The sequence below is a fragment of the Perissodus microlepis genome, chromosome 23, assembly GCF_051167445.1.
Source record: "Perissodus microlepis isolate ML-2025 ecotype Zambia chromosome 23, ASM5116744v1, whole genome shotgun sequence".
In the NCBI taxonomy this organism is placed as follows: Eukaryota; Metazoa; Chordata; class Actinopteri; order Cichliformes; family Cichlidae; genus Perissodus; species Perissodus microlepis.
The window spans coordinates 19,378,584-19,400,127 of NC_140482.1; the positions used below are offsets into that span (position 1 = coordinate 19,378,584).

At 39.5% G+C, this 21,544-nt stretch overlaps 1 protein-coding gene across 2 annotated transcripts in view; it reads left to right on the plus strand.

The window, feature by feature from the left end:
* LOC146361216 (glutaminase kidney isoform, mitochondrial-like) overlaps positions 1–19,785 on the plus strand; it is a 30,716-nt gene extending 10,931 nt beyond the window's left edge. For both annotated transcript variants that reach the window (XM_084921124.1, XM_084921125.1), the window contains exons 3-18: positions 515–633; positions 3,089–3,218; positions 3,397–3,476; positions 3,729–3,892; positions 5,535–5,593; positions 11,407–11,439; positions 12,409–12,467; positions 12,685–12,751; positions 13,036–13,086; positions 13,187–13,363; positions 14,559–14,690; positions 14,840–14,932; positions 15,577–15,638; positions 16,899–16,975; positions 17,053–17,116; positions 17,277–19,785. In XM_084921124.1, the coding sequence (XP_084777250.1) occupies positions 515–633; positions 3,089–3,218; positions 3,397–3,476; positions 3,729–3,892; positions 5,535–5,593; positions 11,407–11,439; positions 12,409–12,467; positions 12,685–12,751; positions 13,036–13,086; positions 13,187–13,363; positions 14,559–14,690; positions 14,840–14,932; positions 15,577–15,638; positions 16,899–16,975; positions 17,053–17,116; positions 17,277–17,421 (1,512 nt within the window). In that variant the 3' untranslated portion in view covers positions 17,422–19,785. The remainder of the gene's footprint in view (positions 1–514; positions 634–3,088; positions 3,219–3,396; positions 3,477–3,728; positions 3,893–5,534; positions 5,594–11,406; positions 11,440–12,408; positions 12,468–12,684; positions 12,752–13,035; positions 13,087–13,186; positions 13,364–14,558; positions 14,691–14,839; positions 14,933–15,576; positions 15,639–16,898; positions 16,976–17,052; positions 17,117–17,276) is intronic.
* Positions 19,786–21,544: the final 1,759 nt, after the last annotated feature.

Here is a 21,544-nt window from a genome sequence, read left to right on the forward strand (position 1 = left end):
GCTGCGGCAGATGGCCACTCCTCGCTTAGCCCGGTTCTGCTGGAGGTTTCTTCCGTTTAAAATTCAGTTTTTCTTTCCCACTCATTGTTCGTAGGGAGTCATATGATTGTTAGGGTTTTCTCTGTATTATTGTAAGGTCTTTACAATATGAAGCGCCCTGAGGCAGCTGTTGTTGTGATTTGGTGCTATATAAATACAACTGACTTGAATCAGTTATGAAGGTGAAAAGAAGATGGGAAATCCACACAATGTTTACAAATGGATAAATAATGCTGTGGTGACTTAACTGAAAAAAGACTTTCATAAAATGTACGACAAAAAGCATTTACAGTATAGCAGCTAAATAAATGCATGTCACACATAAATTACTGACTTGTTGGCAGTGATTCAGCCCTGTAGCTTTCTGAATTATGAGCTCCTCCTGTCAGGCTCTGGAGGAATCACAGCTCACAGCTTTATTGATTTTGTTGTCAGGCTGTCTTAATCCTGGTGTCTCTCTCCTCTCCTTGCACAGGCTCTTAAGGCCACAGGTCTTCGCACTGGAGACCCCCGGCTGAAAGAATGTATGGAGATGCTGAAGGTGACCTTGAAGACAACCTCAGATGGAGCGCTGGACCGACACCTCTTCAAAAAGTATGCCTGTCTTTAATTTACTGAGCAACGATGGATTGATATGCTCGAGCAGGAGTTTTCTGCACTCTCATTTAACAAACTGCAGCCTAATTGGCTCCGTAAAATTTAATAAAAGATCCAGATGTGCAGTTTGAGTCAAAAGCCAGATGTTGGATTTTACTGTTATGTATAAGAAGACAGAACCTTGCATTATTGAGATTATATGGATATTCTTTATATGTATTTATATATTTTGTGTATCCTGTGTTTAATACCCTGCCTGCTGTCCCACCTTTATGACCAGCATCAATGTTTCATTACAAGAATTATTAAAGCTGGTTAGAGTCCTCTGCTTGTCCCTGCAGCAGAACAGGGTCACCGCATGCCATTAATCATTCATCATCCCTCGCTTTGCACGTCAGCAGCCTCATCTTCAGGTTTTCATCACCCAGAAAAATCTGCTCAGGGAAACTGGTAGACTTCAATAACTGGAAATCAAATTGATAATTAGGAGATTCATAGGTGAAGATTTGGAGTAGATTTGGCGCAATCTGATTGTGTTTCAGTGTTTGGAGGTTTAATTTTGACACTGGCTGCTTATTCTGAAAGGGAAAAAAAACCAAGGTGTTTTTAGTTTCCACTTTGCATAAAAAACTTAACAATGTTCCTTGTAATCTAACTCAGAATGATGGTGCACTTGAAAAGCCCACAAATTTACCTCCTGCCTCCTTTTCCACATGACTTTACTTTGACCCGAGGACTGAGGAACAGGAAAAACGTCAGTGCTCAGAGAATACAACTGCACTCGATCACGGCCGATATGTTCTGTGATGGTGGATGTTGCTGACTTGGGTCTGCAGGGGGCCATCACACGACCTTCAAATTCATGTTTATTTGGTAATCAGAACATTTTTAGCCACCCAAACCTGTTGTTGAAACACAGCCGGAGAGGAAAGAAAGATATGTGGAGTAAAATGACATCCCCACCTCCACCCTCACCCCCTTGTGTCATTGGATCACTGCTGTGTGACCCCCACCACCCTCCCCGGAGGAAACGACAGTGAGACAGAACTGGGTGGCAGCTTGGTGAGATCAGGCATATGATGGCTCACCGGGGAGCGAAAAATCCTCACTGAACAGACCCCGAGCCGGCGCTCCTGGCTGGCGTCCATCACTTCCGCGCCCCGGGCTTATTTATAGAACCTCTCAGAGGGAAGCACGTGAGCGGGCGGTGGAGTGTAGCGTGTGTTTTCTCTGCAGGGATTAGACCGCTCGGATGCAGTGAGATAGCAAAGCTGTAAATCTCTCTGCTAACGGAGAGCTTCTATCTCACCGCCTTGTTACGTGGAGCTGTGTTTACTACGAGGTCTGCATCCATAATCGCTCGCATAAAAAGGCCCAGGACAAAATCTATAAGTGGTAAAAAAAAGCCAGACCATGCTGCTTTAAGGGTGATCTAGAGTACAGAACGTGTTGGGAAAAGGAGTACATATTTTCTTTTATTGTGTAATTTTAATTCCATGCTGCGAGGGAACAAGCGGGGATCTTTTCCTAAAACTACAGCAGCCGCAGCGAAAGGTCAACAGAGTTGGCCGAGTCGAGCTGAGGATACAGCTCTCCCGGGACGGTTACTGGAAAATTTTAGCCTGGAAATAGAAGCTTTGAACCAGAAAAGCAAATATAGTCAGGCCCGTCTGTACACCAGCACCACAGTCGGTCTTTGAAATGCACACTTTCAGCTTTAACTCAAGGGATTTAATAAAAGTATTTTATTAACTCTTTTTTTATAAATTAGACTTTTTCTTTTTTTACACAATTTTTTTTTTACAATTTTTAGATCCTCAAAAGTACTTGGACAATTGACTGACAAGCCCGTCAGCCTTTATAAGGTTTATAAAAAGATGCAAACCACTGGTTACACTCAACAAAAGCAAGGCCAGATTAGACTTTACCAGAGAATATCTGAAAGAGACTCCACAGATCTGGAAACAAATGTTTTAGAGAGATGAAACCAAAATGAGCTTGAACCAAAGAAACGGCTCCTGGTCTGAAGCATATCTGTCAAACATGGTGGAGGTAGTGTTATGGTTATGGGCATGTATGGCTCCCAGTAGAACCAGACCACTGGTGTTTATTGATGATGTGCCTGCTGACAGAAGCAGCAGGATGAATTGTGACGCATACACAGCTATACTCTCTACTCAGACTCCTCAAGTTTAGGTGTTATTAAGAGGAAACGAGCTGAGCGAGGGAGCGCAGACTCACTGTATTTAGTCTTATCTAGTGTTCAAAAATCAGAACATTCCCTAATTATATCTAATGTTATATTTAGTAATGCGTGACCTTAAAAGCTTTGTGTCCATTAACTAGCTCCATACTTGTCATTAAAGTCTCAGAGGATTTGAAGCAGTCATAAAGGTCAATAAGGACATTCTGTACTCCTCAGCCTAAATATTTGTCCTCTTTCCTGCCTCAGATGTGTCCAGAGCAACATCGTTCTGCTCACCCAGGCCTTCAGGAAGAAGTTTGTTATTCCAGACTTCCAGTCCTTCTCTGCTCACATTGACGAGCTGTACGAAAACGCCAAAAAAATGTCTGGAGGGCAGGTCAGTGAGAGCAGAGCTGAGTAGAACTGTATCTAACCATTCTTTATAGACCAGTTTTAACATTGTGAGTCATTTGTCTGTTTGTCGAATACTTTGTGACATTAAATAACAGCCAGGACAAGATGGTTGGGAGTGAGGAATAGGTCAAATTAAACCTCATTGTTTCTTCACCCTGTAGGTGGCAGACTATATTCCCCAGCTGGCACGCTTCAGTCCAGACCTGTGGGCCGTCGCCCTGTGCACAGTCGACGGACAGAGGTATTCTGACTACGTGTAGAAGAACCTACAGAGGATGGTTTCTTCACCAGAAGCTTTGTAGTAAATGTATTTTTCACAAGTGGCTGTCAGATATGAGAAAATGGGGATGTGGTCAAGCCTTTATCTGTATAGGAAATGGTAAAAGCCAGACTTATCATTACGTAGATTTAGAGAGATTTTCTATTTCCTCTGACTCTGAAAAACTACTAACTACAGAATGGCGGTGCAGTGATACACTTGTGTCTTTCGCAGGCACACTGTCGGCGACACCAAAGTTCCCTTCTGTCTGCAGTCCTGCGTGAAGCCGCTGAAATACGCCATCGCCGTTCACGACCACGGCACCGAGTACGTACATCGCTTCATCGGCAAAGAGCCCAGCGGCCTGCGCTTCAACAAGCTCTTCCTGAACGAGGACGGTGAGGAATCGGTCACTTCACACCTTCACATGGCGCACAGGTGCATGCACTCTCTGTAAGAGGAGCCATTCACGTGGCCTGGTTTCCATGGCGCCATGATAAATTGTTAAGGAGCGTAGCTGGATAAAACAAAGTGGGCAGTGTGTAACAGAGACAGAAAAAACCTGAAAAACAACAAGCTGTTGGCATGTGGTTCCTTAAAAAGCAGGCAGAACGGAGCAGCCGAGACACAGAGGCGCTCTTTTAGTATCAGTCCTGCAGTGCAGGGGAATCAGAGCATGGTTTCCCACAGGTCTGAAATACACCGAGGATGTCAAGCGATATCAGTTATCACAATATAGAGCAGGTCATTTGTTCTTTGAGCACAGTGGGCCTTATGAGCTCAAAAAAACACTTTATTTCTGGACTCTACTAGAGTAACTTTGCATCTTGCACAGTTCAGAGTAATCCTCATACAGCTGTGGTCAGAAGGTTACGTTCACCTATCGTGGGCATTAATGTCATGGTGATTTGGGGTTTTGGTTGAATCATTGTGAAGCATACGTTTTAAATTAATTAAATTTATTAAAAAAATAATTAAAAAAAAAAACAAGAAATGAGTGAATAAGTTTGAATTTATTTTAGATTGGATGGCGTGTTTAGGTGCTCAACTGGGAGTGTTTAGGGAAGCCATATGTTGATTGTTGTTGTGTGTTTGTACTTTGCACATATCACATGTTTAAAACACTCCTTCCATTCCTTGTTCATATGTTTGTTTTTTTGTTTTTTATGGTCTGTCTCTGGTTTTATATCTGTGAGATTATTCTGGTTTTGTTTGCTTGGGTAAAAGAGATGTTGACAAAGTTTAACTTTGAGGATTTTATTTGCAGTTGAACAAAGCTTATACATTGGAACACATGTTGCTGCAATACTCACCATGTCGAAATGTTAAAGAGCAGTAACTTGGTGAAGTGAAGTGAAGTAATGTCATATGTTGAATACAAATACGGTTAGCAGTTTTTGTTCAACCTGAATAGAGTTGGGTTTTATTGTGTCTGTAGCTTCTCTGAGCGGAAACTGGTGTGAGAACGTTTCCAGGTTTCCTCTCTTTGTTGTTATCAAACCGAGCAGAGAAGTCGGTGGTGGCACAGATGTTCCAGCTGTTTATTTTCCCTTTAAAAAAAAGTGAAAAGAAGGAAACATGGCTCTTCCTGTTGCTTATGACGATTACAACTCAGAGGGGAAGTGTTGTAATTGTGCCCTATATGTTTTTTTTAGTTCACTCAGTAGATTATTCACTTGTGTTTTGATCTCTGGCACAAAAAGGCTTCCCTTCTTTTTCTTTTACTGTATACTTTTTGAGAAAGTAAACAGTAAGTCACAAATTACTGTGTTCCCAAGTTGCTTTTCCAAGGGCTTGTAGAACAAAGAGGCGGAGCTTGCAGCATCTGGCTAATCAGAAACATGAGCAGGACTACCAGCAGCAGAGTGGCCAATTTTTAAAAAGAACATCAAACAATATAATACGGAATAATAAACTGTGGACTCTATCAGCTTATATACAACAGAGTAGTATGTGGCTGTGATGTGCTCAGTGAAGGTGTTCCTGCAGCATTAGCTTGCTAAAACCTGCTCTTATTAACTTCTATTTCCTGTCCTGCAGATAAACCACACAACCCCATGGTTAATGCTGGTGCTATTGTCTGCACCTCCCTCATTAAGGTAAGCTTTTATTCTACATATATTCACTGTGGAAGCAAATGTTCAATCACAACCCCGTAAATTTGATTTGAGGCCCCTGTGATTTTTGCTTCTTTATCGTTTTATAAATCCACATATGTAGATTTACGTTTTACTCCCCTAAAGATGATTTTTCTGGATGTCTGACTGGAGCAAGGAGTAAAATAGTTGGAGAGAAATTGAATGGAATAAAATTATAATCGTGTGCAGAACGTGTTTCCGCCAGATTAGTGTATACAGGGAGATTAAGGTTATAGATAATCATGCTGAAAGGGGATTTGGTTGAAAGCGGCATCGCTCGGAGATCCTGCGCACACACACTCCACAGAGTGGGTGGAGCTGGAGAGCAGGTCAGCTCCACCACATTTAATCAGAGAACTGTTCTATTACCCGAGTGTTTCATTAAATATCCTCCTCTGACCTGCGTACAGACGCATAGGGAGCTGGGGTGAATACAAGAGCACCACCTGCTGATTGAATCAAAATTAAAAACTCCTTCCTCATTTGGCCGGTGAGGATGAGTCCAGGAGGGCTTTTTAGAGAGGAGTTTAATTACATTCAATAAGAGAGAGATGGAACGCAAAATCAAACAAGTTGGAAAATCTTCAGGCAAATCCTGGAAGTGAACATGTTGGAGTGCTTGTAGGAAACAGCATTGCATACTTTATTTTTCCCAAAAGCTGGAAAATGGTTAAAGCAGCCAAAAATGTCTAGCTTACTAAAATAAATACAGTATTGCAACAAAATGGCTGAAAAGGTGAAGAAGTATTTCCATTACATAGAAAATAGAAATAGACTGAGTGAGGCTACTAACAGTGCAGTGGTTTATAAATTAGCAGGTCAAAACTGAGCAAATGTGATGAGGGAGATACAGGGTGAAGGCATGTTTTATGCATGTTTATCCCCAGAAACAGTACAGCTATTCAGATCAAGGACAGGCAGCTGAGTGAGAACACATCTGAGGTCAAACTCCTCAAACTGTAATAGCTGACTTGCAGGATAACACAGCAGCCTTTGTTACCATCAGATTTTGACCCAACACTGTGAAAAAGTGTTTGTCCTGTTCCTGATTATCTATTTTTTTGTTTTAGATCATCAAACAAATTTAAATGTTAACCACAGATGACACAATTACACACAAAATGCAGTTTTTAAATGAAGGTGTTTGTTATTAAGGGGGGTAAAATGTGAAAAAGTGATTGCCCTCTAAACCTGGTGCTGAGCAACAACTCTAAATGTGCCAAAGCTCCTATTTCTGCCAGCTCTGCGAGGCCCCAGATATAACATTAAAGTAAAGGGAAGAACTCTGATTCAGCCACTTGTAGGCAGAAAAGTGTTTCCACTGATGGTTGTATTTTTAACATTTCAGCATGTTACGTCCCAGATCTGATACTAGAGGGAAGTAAAAAGAAAACTACATGAAAGTGAGTTTGTGATGTTGCAGAGCTCTACGTGCCGACTGCTGAGAAGAAACGCGGATACTCTTGTGTTCTCTGCAGTTTTTATTTTGGAGATGTAGAGATATGACTTACAAACTCAAAACACGGCAAACTCCTCAACTAGCTGTAAGAAGAAAATTTGCTGCCCATAACACCCAATACAAAAATCTTTAATCTGTACCCTGACAGCAAGAACCCGCCCACAACTCCCCCTTATCCTAAAAGAGCAAAATCACAGCAGTTTTCAGCCTCAGACTTGTTAGAGAAGAGCAAAAAAATTGCACAATTAACTCAACGAAAGGAAAATAAAGCCGCTGTGCTTTCCACTATCATACCGTCTCTTTTCATAAAGGTTTGTTTGAAAAGATTTCCATAAACTAACACTGCTTCATCATTTGTTTAAAAACAGCAGCACAACTCCAAAATGATGTTAACACATCTACTGGACTGTGAAATGTAGAAGATTTAGGGAAAGGATTATATTACATCAGGGTTAGTAATTCTTTGTGTCCATCATTATGCTTTTATATTGAAAAGGTCCTTATGAGTCACACTGTAGGCAGTTTACTCTCGAGGGAGGAAGGATTTAGGATTCATCTACAGGAATCCACAGAAAAAGAAAATGATATCTATAAAAAAATGAAACTGAGTTCTTTAAGTTTGTCATTTCGTTATTTAATAGTTTTAAGTGTGAGAGAGGTCAGCTATTCTATTCCTGATTTCCTTATCCAAATCTCCTCCCTCCAACACTATAAACAGCCCAGCTTTCCATCCTTAAAAAGAAACATTTTATGTTGGTAATGTTATGATGAATCATCCCGTGTATCTCTTTTGGTAGAAACATTGTATGAAGATGATTGTTGCAAATTAATATCCAGCTGAGTGGACATTATGTATGTCGTCAGCAGAGGAAAAAGGTGAACTTTTCCGCTTCTCATAATCATTCCCACAAGATGTAAAATCAGCTTTCTTGAGTCCCAGCCAATCACTGTTTAAATCACTTTAAACGCTCTCCTTTGTGATGTACCTTTTCAAGGCTCGTTGTGTGGTTTTATGTGTTGTTGCATATTTTACAGCATTAGGATCTTTGGGAAATTATGACCACACAGCCTCAGGTCAATGACGTTGGTAATTTTTCCTTTTTAATTCTTTTTTTCCCTTATTTGATCTGGATTTGTGAGAAGCTTTAGCCTCCACATGGCTGTCTATGAATGTTTTAATGTTGCTTTTTATACTTTTCCGCCTGCATTTCCCCTCCCCCCTCAAAAAAACCAAACTGTTTATACACCTGGATTATAAACAGTGCAGCTCTGGCACAAACACTGGTTTTATATCATACTCCATTCTTCTCTGGAGAGGGAGCTCTTTTTTTGTGCATATGTTTCTTTTCAAGCAATTTGTTTGTCTTTAGTAATCGGTATGAAAGAATAAGTCGTGTTAGTGGTGATGCTCGTAAATTCATGGGGATGTTTTGCTGTCTTTATTCAAAAGTGTGGTCCGTCAGTTTGAGAAACTTTTCTGGCGGCAGATTAAGAGCTCCATCATATGTTAGAGAAAAGTAGGAAGAGTCACACACTGATGGGCTCAAATTAGTCATAATATATTCATTAAAACATCCGTTTTAATTCTCTGAGAGTGATGATTTGTCATGAGCAACAAGGACAATATAACTCCAGACTGAGTTATGTTTTCGCAGCCATCTCCAGAGTGCCTAACTGGATTTATTTATTTATTTTTATCACTTGTTTATTTACAGAAGCAATCATTTGTTCACGATGTCAGAGAGCTAGGGATTGGTAGGCACTAGTGGTGCAACGGATCACTGTTGATCCGTAATCCGAACCGATCCCACTCCACGGTTTGGCGCGCACGTGATCCGAAGATTCGAAAAAGAAGAAATAAAGTATGTGTATGGTGTGCGTGGTCAGTCTGTCAAGCCATAGTTATGGCCAGCGCTAGCGGTCCAGGTGGAGGAGCAGAGGAGTTTGCGGCGTTTAAGCAGCCCTTTGCTGCCCAGTCCGTCCAGGCTAAAGCTATTACAAAAGCTACTGGGGTGTTTAGCTGCAGACGTGAGGCCGTATTCCGTTGTGCAAAACAAGGGGTTTAAACTGTGATGAACGTACTTGAGCCACGCTATGATATCCTGTTGCACATCCACTTCAGTGACAAGATCATTCCAAGCATGTATGAACAGGAAAAGTCTAAAGTTATGGCTGAACTGTCCCAGGCGTCTTCTGTTGCCCTAACTACAAATGGGTGGATCTCCAGGGCAACGGAAAGCTTCGTGAACTTAATTAGTTTTTATATAATTGCGTGGAATGAGTCTTGAGTTGAATGTTTTTTAATAGGCAAAAAATACTTAAATAAGTAAATGGCGAGTTAAATTTTTGTCTTTTTGTTTGTTTGTTTTTTGTTGTTTTTTTTGCTGATCCTAAAATTGAGCCGATCCGTGACTTAAAACCATGATCCGATCCGAACCGTGAGATTTTGGATCCGTTGCACCACTAGTAGGCACTGGACTGAACTTTCTGTAGATCTATTGTTTTGCATGTGTAATTAACACGAGGGCTTTCAGTGCCTCATATAATAATATTTAACCTTATACAGTCATATTTAGAGTGATGCACTGAGGAGGACAACACTGTCTTCCTAGAAATAGGGGATCAGGACCCCCGGGTCCCACCTTTGATTTTCACCTATGGTCACAGCAGATTCATACATCACTTTGGGAAAGCAAAATGAAAGAGTAAAGGTGAAGCTGGAGCCCAGAAAAACTCTGCAGGCAGCAGTAATTATAAATATCTGAGGTGCAGTTTAAAAGTAGAGCAGCAGCTTTCAGGGAGACTGTTACATGATCTGAAAATGAAAATTCATGCTCAGGCTGTTGAATAAAGGCAGTAACGTTCCCCGTGCTTCAGGCTTTGTTGTTCTTGTCACATTTGGCCAAAGTTTTGGTTTTTGTCTGATTTAAATTGAAGGAGGTGAGTTCACACTGCGAACCACATGACTGAGTCTGTTATCTGAGAGATAACGGTCACTCACTCCATCTACTTTTGCTGTATTATAGTAATAATGATGAAGTTCTGCAGTGTTTAGTAAAGTTTTAAATTTGGTTCTTATTTATAGGTTTAAATACATTAGTGCTCCGTAACTTGATCTGGATCAACTGTATAAATATTTCTGGAAATGTTTATAATTTTACTGTAATAATAAAAAATGTAGGGAAACATGATTTAATGAAAGGACTCAAATAGAATCGAGTAGAGTTGAAACAATTTAAATGACATTAGGTGTAAAATAAGTAAGGTTTCATTCTACATCAACATCTGTATTTGTCAGTTATCGTAATTATCAATAAAATCTGTAAACAGGTAAGACAAAGAAATGTTAGCCTCAGAAAAGCTGAAGCAACTGTTGGGCTTAAAATACAGTGGCTCCTACATTTCCCACAATGCACCAGAAGTTTTCTTTGACTTTGACCTGTAAACCGGAGCCTTTAACCCTTAACCCCTTATTTTAGGGACTAAAATGACCAAGGAGTGAAATTATATTTTATAAAGCAGACGTCTCTAAAATGACTCTGCTGTTGTTTCTCATACTTCAATCCAAGTAGAAGAAAAACTTAAATGATACAAACATACTGTGATACATAATTCATTCAAAAATACCTCAACAAACCAAATCTAGATGATATGGTGACTCTGTAATACTCTGAGATCAACACAAACTTTAATGAAGTCTTCTTTACAAACATCTGGTTTGTAGAGATTCAGTGATTGCAAGTGAAAAGAAATGCAAAAAAAAGGCTTCAGTGTTAAAGAAACGTAATATTTCACACAATTCCCCATCGTCCACGCCACACCAACACACCAGTTACTGTAAATGACTACAGAAAGCTGTAGAAGCAGCAGATTGATAAATATGAACTTAATTTTGTGGCTCGCAGTGTGATTGCACCTTAAAGTCCAATCACATAACCATACAGTAAACACGCCTGTAGTAATCAGTAGCTGTGCTCTTAAGTCACTTATTTAAATGAACCTTTTATTTAATTCTCTATTCAAAAAAGCAGAAGCCCCAGAGTGGATTTAACAATTTTCGTTCACCTCCTCCATCTCCAGCTAGTCTCCCACCCCTAATCTTAATTCATCTGACGTCATGCCTGAATGGCCTTTTTAACTGGTCACATGAGTAGTGATGTAAACCTGCACTGTTTTCCTGCCGTAGCTTAATTTCATAGAGACGTGGCTCATACGTGATAGTGCTAATGTCGTCACACGGGTGACTGTTTTTCATGCTTTTATTACTGCAGTTTTTGTTTTATGAATATTTTGATTGGTTCTGTTTGTGTTACAGCAAGGGGCAAGCAACGCTGAGAAATTTGATTATGTGAGTACTATTGGGAATATTTATTGAATATTTAAATATTGACTGAAGGAGAAGTTTCCAAACTGAAGTTATAAAAAAAATGTCAGGGCTACATTATTCTTGGAATTATACCTTTTTCTTCAACACTTACACTTTAAAATTGTTTTTATTCTCAAAAATTTGATTCTAATTGTGAATATTTCTACTTTATTTTCAATTTTATTCTTGAAATTTTAGCTTCATACTCAAAATTTCATTGACATTTGTCAAATTAGAATTTTATTTTTATATATTGTAGTTTTATACGACATTATTCATTAAACATTTTTATTTAATTAACTTTTCTGTTGTCTTTAGTCTTGACAGTCTAGTTTTTACTTTATTTATAACGTTTTTACTTTGTAGTCTCAAAAGTTTGGTTTAAATCTTAATGTTTAATATTCTTAATATTTCGACTATTTAAAATTACAATTATTATTATTTTTTTGAATACTTTGAATATCCCTTTGTCTTTAAAATGTAATCTTTAAACTGTAAAGGATGATTTTATTGTGAAAGTTTTACTTTTTTAAGTATTATTTTAGTTGTAGAATTTCAGTATTATATTCCAAATTGCAATATTTTGTTTAAAATTTAGATTTAAGTTTATGATTTTGTACTAAAATTATAAGTTTATTTTGGATATTTTAATTGTATTGTTGTAATTTCATGTATAACTGATGAAGTTACAACAATGATTTTCTACCCAAATTTGTATATTTGTTTTCTTAAATTGAGTAAGTGTTAATGCCAGAAATTGTGACTTATTTGTAGAAGTTTCAGTTTTATTCTTTCAATTTTAACTTTACTTTTTACAAAAACGTCAGCTGCTCTGCATTATCATTATTATTTATTTATTTTTTTATATGTATGCTCAGTGTCCTTGAGCCTTCTTCGTAGTCTTGTGTTTGTGTTGCGTGTTTACTCTGAATCTGCTCTTCTGCTCTGCAGGTCATGAACTTCATGAACAAGCTGGCAGGAAACGAGTATGTGGGCTTCAGCAATGCCACGTGAGTGTAGCTGAGTTAGAAATAAAACAGATTTTCCGTGTTTAGATGAAATGAAGCACTTTAATGTCTTTGACAGATTTCTTGTTTACAAAACAGTTCTGCATCTCTGAGGTGAATCTCAGGTCTCGCAGCAACTTCCTGGTTCAGTTTGAGTTCATGTAACAGGATCTAAGTCGCATCATGAAATAAACCTCTCTCTTCTCTCTGTGTGGCTCAGTTTCCAGTCAGAGCGTGAGTCTGGAGACAGAAACTTCGCCATTGGCTACTACCTGAAGGAGAAGAAGGTGAGATTAGATGCTGCTGACAACTGAGCCGGGATTTTTTTGTTTAAAAGGAAGCTTTTCTTCCTTTTGTGAACACACTATATTTGTGATTTCATTCTTAGCTTTTGTATTTTGAATTTTATTTTTGGTATTTCTGCATAAATATTAGGATTTCTGTTCCAGTAATTAATCAGTTTATCACCTGGTTTATCCTTTGATGTCTCTTGGTTTTCCTTTTTTCTGTTTGAAGAAAAGCAGCAGGTGTATTACGAGTTCCCATTTTAAAGTGTTTTTATCTTTAACAGTGTTTTCCAGAGGGGACGGACATGACGTCCATCCTGGACTTCTACTTCCAGGTGAGTAGAGCTCATCCTGATGCAGTGGAATCACTAATGGGACAGGATTTTTGTTTGTCATTGTGATCCAATCATTCACAAATCTTTGTTTTTCAATCAGTTGTGCTCCATCGAGGTGACCTGTGAGAGTGCCAGCGTTATGGCGGCAACTCTGGCCAACGGCGGTTTCTGTCCAATCACGGGCGAGCGTGTGCTGAGCCCTGAGTCTGTGCGAAACACCCTGAGTCTGATGCACTCCTGCGGCATGTATGACTTCTCGGGACAGTTCGCTTTTCACGTCAGTATCTCCTCGTCCTGATCTCATGTTCAACCTGCTACCATCTCCCTGTTTTCCCGTTTTGCACCAGAACTTTAAAAATCTGCACATTCTGTCCTTATCTTGCCATTAAAAAGGCTATTTAATTTTACTTACATTAAAAAAATGTTAACTTTACAATTTCCCCCAAACTGCAGACAATTGCAGGGTTTCCTATAACTTAGACAATTGAAAATACAGTGCTCTACTACTGGAAAAAGTTACAAATAATAAACAGAAAAAGCAGGTTTACTTACGTCAGTATGTTTATAACTTCACCGGTTAACCGTTTTCCCTTTTTCACTCATCTCCATAATTTTCCTCATAAGTGCTTTGATCTGTTGCTCATACCGAGGCTGCCAGCTTGTGGCTGACTCTGAGCTCTGGATAGTTTTAGCTTTGTGCTCTTTGCCTGTGATAGCTTCTTTTAAATGTCCCTGTTCATCTGGGTGAGGGTGACTTAAGTGTCTGACTAGGTTTTCATGACTGCAGTTTCACTCACAGTGGGGAGCCTCCATGCTAACTTGTAGTTAGCAAGCCTGAAAGGAACCATCTCATAATCAGACATGCATGAGGCTGATCTCCGGTCAGGGCCCAGAACGCTGGAATTCTGCTGATTCTGTCCATCTCTAATTTTATGTTTTTCAAAACAAGACTAACAGCAAGCGATGGATGCTAACCAACAATATTTACAACTTGTAATAATTACAAGAAAAACTCTTTTTATTCTTTTAAACGTTCTGGACTAAATTGAAATAAAGTAATGAAGAAATAGACACAAAATCCGACTGTGTGTTTGCTTTCAGGCTCGGGAGTATTCAGGAATTTTCATGTCTTAAAATTTACCTTTGAGCCTATCGAAGGTGTTGCTTTAATCAATAAATAAGACTTTCCTGTCATTTCAGGCCATTTAACCAATTAATGTATTTTATGCTTGAGTGAAGCAAACTCCAATGTTGGTGACAATGAGTTGAAAATATTTTTATTACAGGCCTGGGGATTTTCCTTTGGCATAGGGCCGAAATCCCCCAAAGGGTGGACATCAGAATTTCTTAAATGCAGAAAAATCGCAGAGCTGAACACAAATCAAAATAAATCAGTTGGTTACTTTAAGAAAGATGTGAGCCACACTTTTAACAGGTAATCTCACATCACACATTCTCTCTTTCTGCCTCAGGTTGGTCTGCCGGCTAAATCGGGTGTGGCTGGCGGGATCCTGCTGGTCGTTCCCAACGTGATGGGCATCATGTGTTGGTCTCCTCCGCTCGACAAGCTGGGTAACAGCGTCAGAGGCATCCAGTTCTGCACGGTAACATCATCTTTAAAGTCATTTCCTGGACTATGCTTGAGTAGCTTTGCATGATTCAAAGTTCAAAATAATCCTTTATCTCCTTTATCTCACCCTAAGATACTTTTATTATTCTTTTTTAATATTTGGGTCATGTTTTCTCCTTTTAGGATTTGGTTTCCCTGTGTAACTTCCACAACTACGACAACCTGAGGCACTTTGCAAAGAAGCTGGATCCTCGCAGGGAGGGAGGAGACCAGAGGGTGAGCGCCAGCACCATCAGCCTTCATCCTTCTTCGTTTTAACAACCTCGACTATTTCGACCTTTACACGCTGTAAATGTCCTTCTGCTGGACTGCGGTGTTAAAATCCTGAATGTTTGATGCATATTTTGAGCCATTAAAGCTGCTGTTAGCTTGTGTGCTGTGATCTTCTTCACAGTGAGTAATGTCTGAGTTACATTACTGTGGGGTTCAGATTGAAAAAGACTGATCAGAAATCACCAGACACCACTACCCAGACTGCACTGCAACATAACTAACATAAGCGGAAGTTCCTTTTAATGCACCAACAGAGATCATTAATGTAATTATTTTGATTATTTTCTACAGTTTAGAGCAGTTTGTGTTGATTTTGACTCTAAGTGTCACCATAAAAGGCAGATGACCCTCCTTGTTTGTGGAAGCTTAATCCACAGCGCCATCTGCTGGAAGATTACTGCATCAGCTGTGTTATTTTCCAGCTTTACACAACCTGATCATTGGTGTCTTTCACTGTACATTAAATCACATGAACAACAACAAATAATAGATTTTTCAGTTCTACCATATTTCAAAAACACAGTAACACTAAGCTATGATGCATTATTATAACATCACGGTCTCTGCTTTGTTTTCTCGTGTTTCAGGTGAAGTCTGTGATCAATCTGCTGTTTGCTGCTTACACAGGAGACGTGTCAGCTCTCAGGAGGTACGCCAGCTCTCAGGTTTAGTGTCAGTAACACTCAGGACCGTTGGACAGCACGGGAACATTCATTTGATTTTAATTTCAAATATGATTTTTGGCCACCACACACAGATAACAGGCAGGTACACAAACCTCCGTGTAGACTTGAGCGCTCACCATCTGATGACAGCATCTACATCACTTGGGCCCAGGCACACCAATTGGATTATTTGACTTGTTGGTTTGGAAAAAAAAAATTGCACTAAAACTTGGCACCAATTTAAATCAGCAGGGTCCTGCTCTCATCTTTACATTCTGCTACGTTCCTGTAAGTTAATATTTCTAAATTAATCTTTGCAGGCTAATAATATAAAGTCTTTCATTCCGTTCATTGGGCTCCCACGATGGATGTGAATAAAACTACTCGACGGTTCCTCTTTTTCTGCTGTGATGTTCTGCAAACACTGCAGGATTTTGACACTTTGGAGGGGGATAATGTATCTTTAGTAAACTGATCATTTTCCTGAAACTAGCGAATCATGTTTACTGGATAGTTGTCTATGGCCAAGTGGAAAGTGATTGGTTGATTTCAGTCCATTTCAGTTGAGAGCTGGATGGATACAGCCTCGCTTTTATGGGACATCTGAACCGATGTTGAACAGATCGCGTTAGAAATCATTGCAATGTTTTTATTATTTAACATCACTCGCATTAAATCGGAACTGCTTAGTGGGAGTAGCCCACACCATCTATTGTATCCATTTATTTTTTGTTGTGTGTCTGTCTGTCTTCAGACTAGTCCTGTAAATTTCAAGCTGCTCAGCGCAGGGGAAGGCTGTGATTAGCACATGGAGACACATCATCAGTACTGATTTAGGGACCGCTTAAATTAGCTCTTTGCATTTTCATTGGCAGAGCCCGCATTTTAAATATCAGTCAGTAATAGTCATGCAATTGTGGGAAGCCAAAATCAGGGGGATTGCAAAAAGGGAAAGACATCTTTGCCTGTTTAGAGTCTCTTCTGAACAGCTGAGGTGCAGCATGTCCACCAAGGAAAAGGAGGTAGAGGTCTGATATGAAGATGTCAGCCACTAGATGGCTTTTCCCCCCCAGTTTAGTCTGCAAACATCACTTCTAGTCTTCAGGTAATTTACCTTCAGCACCATCGCAAAGAGCTTCAAACTTAAAGAAACCCACATGATTGAACCAAGTCCAAATTAGTCTGGTTGTTTCCACATGGCTCTCACTCCTTCCTTCCTGCTTGGCTGTTCTGTCTTTGTGCAGGTTTGCGCTGTCCTCCATGGACATGGAGCAGAGGGACTACGACTCAAGGACAGCGCTGCACGTGGCCGCCGCTGAAGGTGAAATGCGTACAGTCAGGTTGTCGTCATGGCAATTACTCTGTTCGGTCAGCTGACCCGATGTTTGTGTGTTTCAGGACATGCTGAGGTGGTCCGCTTCCTGCTGGAAGCCTGCAAGGTCAACCCAGTTCCCAAAGACAGGTAACAGAGACCACACTTTACTTTAGTTGTCTTTTTAATAAATACATGTAAAAAAAAAAACCTTATCTAGATAGATAGAGATGGAGGGAATTTCTTTGAGCCAGATGTGTTAAATGAAACGAGGTGGATTTGTGTTTAAAGTTCTTCGTGTCTGGTGCAGGTGGGGGAACACGCCGATGGATGAGGCCGTGCACTTCGGCCACCATGACGTCGTCACCATCCTCCGCGATTACCACAATCAGTACACCCATCAGGAAGGCAGCACGGCCAAGAAGAACGAAGAGAACCTGGACGGGATGCTGTGATGGAGAATGCGCTGCTCAGGCGTGTGAGGCCGGGCGCTTGCCTCCGCCGGCGAGGGGAAGAGATCAGGCGGTGCTTCAGACAAAAAACTGGAAAGATCGCAAGTAGACTCATCGCTGAAATAACTGAAAACAAACCTTTACAGTATCTGTTAGCGCAGCAGCCGCCTCCCTCCAAGTGTAAATGCTCGTCATCATGTTCTCTTTAGGTGTCGTTGGGTTTTTGTATCGCGCGTGTGTGTACTCTGAGTGTGGAAGTACTCTCATTTTCCGTGTTTCAGCTTTTACGTTGACGGTTCTTTTTATTCTGAACATCAGCAACAGGAAGCAGCAGCAGTATAAAACTTTTGTTATGGAATGTAACTCCTCCCCCCCCCCAAACACTTTTCGATGTGCGTTTGTGATAATCGATGTAAGATAAACTGTACATTACTGTAGTGTTTGTGTATATTAACCGAGGACGGCGAGTCTCTGTAAATAGGTGTAAAAATGTGTAGTCGATCGGTCTCATGTGGTGATGGGTTCAGATTTGATGACAGTGTGTGTTTCAGTCAAACTTTTGGATAGTATTTGAACCATAAAATTCTTCTTCTTTTTTTTGGTAAGCAGCGTTTTAATGTGGCGACAGATGAGTTAAAAGATTTTTTGTTTTTATTGTTGTTGTTTTTCCACTAAAACTGGAATTTTCACCCTTCTTTTCTTTTATTTACTTTATTTCGGGTTTATTATTTTTGTAAAGTGGTAATAACGTAAAGCAAGCCAGCCAAAGTTCAGTTCCTACTTCGTCTCCTGACCATTGAAAGCGTTTCTGCATATCAGACGCGACACTGCCAGGGCTCCTGCAGGGAGAGTGAATGACTGTAAACATGCAAGAAAATGTTTTTCTTACACTTTGTCTTAGTTTAAAGAAGTCACAGCAGAAAATGGATGCACTCAGCAATGGAGATATTTCAATACTTTTATTTTGAAAGTCTGTCTAGTGTATTTCAGTATGTGGCATAAACAGTGAGTTGATTGGTCTCTGTGAGTTGCTTTAAAGTAACTAAGGAGTACTGTGAAAGTTGCTACTACTACTCTTATTATTCTAGTTATTATCACAAATCCTTTAGTGGCCTTGTTTGAAAACAGAAAGCGTCACATTTTAATCAGTTTAAACATTTTAAGGTCTCGCTAATAGAGACCTAGAGACTTGTCGCTGAGTTGAAATTGGTTGCAAAGAACGTGTTGCTCTGATAGCCAGCAGGTTACTGTGATCGCCTGTTGTTGGCATCGAAGATGCCGACCGGTCTGCAGAGGTCCGTTCTCAGTCTTCATAATTTCTCTACCACTCAGTGAGCAGTTGGCAAGTGTCAGACAAGTTGGAGTCTTCCATACAAACTGCACAAATGCAGCAGCCTGTTAGCCACTAAAGCGAGGTTTTTGCTACACTAGTCTTTGTAATCTACCTTAAAATGAATACGCATGTTTCCCTAGCAACCTGTACGTTCTCTAGGATTAAGATAACACAGAGCACCTCGACAGTTTCACCTTACTTTTCTTTTGACTTCATATATCATCTATATATCTTATAGATGGTTCTTAATCTTTCTCCTCATTGAACTTCTTTTTAAAACTTTATTGGTAATTCTACCAGTGTCTGACGACAGCCTCTGTAGTTTCTAGGCACAAATTGTAAAATCCCCCCAAACAGTATTTAAATGCAGTGTTATTTAAATGGAGAATTAAAAGAAACTGCTTAGGTACTTTCTTTTTTTTTCTTTCCTGCTGTAGACGTGATTCCACATGTAAATCCTCGGATCTACATCTTAATTAATCCTGCATTTTAAGCTAGTTAAAGTTGGAATTAAAAACATCCAGCATTCGTTTAATAACCAGTGAACTGCTTCCTTTGTTGATCCTCTCATTTTCTGCTGTTCAAATTTAAAGGCTTTTATTTTGGAGGAGCAGTCATACTTGAAAAGCAGATGTGTTTTTGTGTGTCTGAAGCGCGTTTGACTGTTTTTACTTCTTTTTGAGCAAACAAACTGAACCAGACAGTCTGTAATGTAATCCACAACTTAGAAAATCCACAAAAACGGTTTTTGTTTTTTCCTCAGGTTTGGATCAGTTCATCCAGTTTACATTTCAAATTAAAAAAGGAAATTAAAGGAAGCACAAAACACCAATATTTTTGACACTAGTAGCAATAAGATGACGTGATTGTAGGATGAGGTGAAGTGATCCAAATCAAAGTCCAAAGTATTCTGAATGTAACGTGTTTGGTGTCGTTCTGTTTCTTCTTCATGTGTATGTAAAGCTGCTGCAGCTCACTGAGCAACTGCAGGCGGCCCAGATATTTATTCACAGAATAAAAACATGGAAAAACCAGCTGGCTGTTTGAGTTTTATATGAATGATTTAGGAGGTTCCTTCACCGTCATGATGCTGGTTAAACCCACGACCATCTCCATCGTCACGTTTTAATATCTCTTTTCTCGTCTGAAAAGATGGCTCAGGCGATACAAGAGCTACCACACACTTTTTTCTTTATTCCACCTAAAAAAATGGGAAAACTTCAAGAGCATTTCAGTATTTCTTTTCCTTGATAACTCAATGGGTAGGCTTTTTACTTCCTTTCACAGCAGGTGAAGGCTTGGTCAGATGAAAAGCAGATCAACCCTTTTGTGCTTCACTTTTCAAGTCTCTAAAAGTCACTGACAGGCCCGAGGTTGAACCCACAGTCAGTGAAAGCTCAGAATAACCGACAAACACTAAGAATGACCGAAGACAACAAAAAGTGCTAAAACTCTGTAAACGTGTAAAGAAAAGAAAAAAGTACCTTTAATGTGATGATATAAAACTGACGTTTAACTGGCTGAAATTAAATAAGAGAGCAGTAGGTCTTAAAATAAACTTCACCTGTTTGTATTTGATCAAACAGATTTTTTTTCCTGATATTCAAAGCCAACTTTTGGCATTACTCGAGTATGTACAGTAACATATTTATATAAATGTATTTACAGGCAATATGGTAGTTGTTGGTGATATTACTCATGTCTCACCTGGTAACACTTTACTTATGACTGAGTAGTTTTAGCATTTTATAGCCAACAGCATGTGTGGTTTGTTTTTAAATACAATTTTCAGTGAAATACATCATTTTCACTTTCTCTTGTATTTTGGTTAGAGTGAAGGTTAAGATTGGATGGGCCCCACGAGATTTCTTTGGTTTTTAAGTCAGCCGCAGCACTCTTGACTTTGGGAATGTGTGCTGGAGAATATTTAGCTTGTATGAAACATTTTTGTGTACAACTGGTCTAAAGTTTCATCTATAAATTCACAGCAACTGTCCCAGTCTAGAACCAGTTCAGAATAATGGAAGAAATAGATTTTAAAACCAGTTTGAAACATGGTGGCAGACACCTGAGGCCAGTAGTCAGGATTTCATCTTATCTAGATAACTCGCTCCAGAGCAACAGGTTTGAAAATGACCAGCATTGCCACTCCTGGAAGATCCCTCTGACCTCTGTGTGTCAACGCTAGGAAGGTCTAAAGTCTTTGTGTTGTGAAATCTTTTTTCTAAAACACAATTTTACTCTGACTTTTTTCCACCTGTTGGCTGTAAACAGTTCTTTAAACATTACTATACAGTCCCCAACAAAAGTTTAAGACCAATTAAAAAATGTTTAGTCTCACTCCATTTCTTCTTGTTGCATATTGAAGCTCTACCTGGAACCTTGTTAAGATCCAACCATGCAAAATATGATTTTTTTCTGCCATTTTTCGAGTCTTAAACTTTTGATTGGGACTGTATGACCCTAAAAGAGGATATCTGTTTGTACTTTGCAGGTAGACTAAGCGTATTTGAATCCTGTTTTTATTTTCTTTACTCTCTGAGCGCTACTGTACATAGCGCCGAAGCAGCTGAAAGACTAAAAATTGAAAACCTTTTTTTTTTTTTTTTTAAACAAATTTATTGAAATAATTCAGATTCTCCTGCATCTCAGTGAGTCTCAACTCACTTCCTGCCTTCACAAAGTCTAAACTTTATTAATGTATTAGATCTTTTCCAGTCTTACTGGCCAAAACTTTTGAAGAACATCCTTTGAATAGTATATTACCTCACAATGCTTTTCCTCTCACACTGT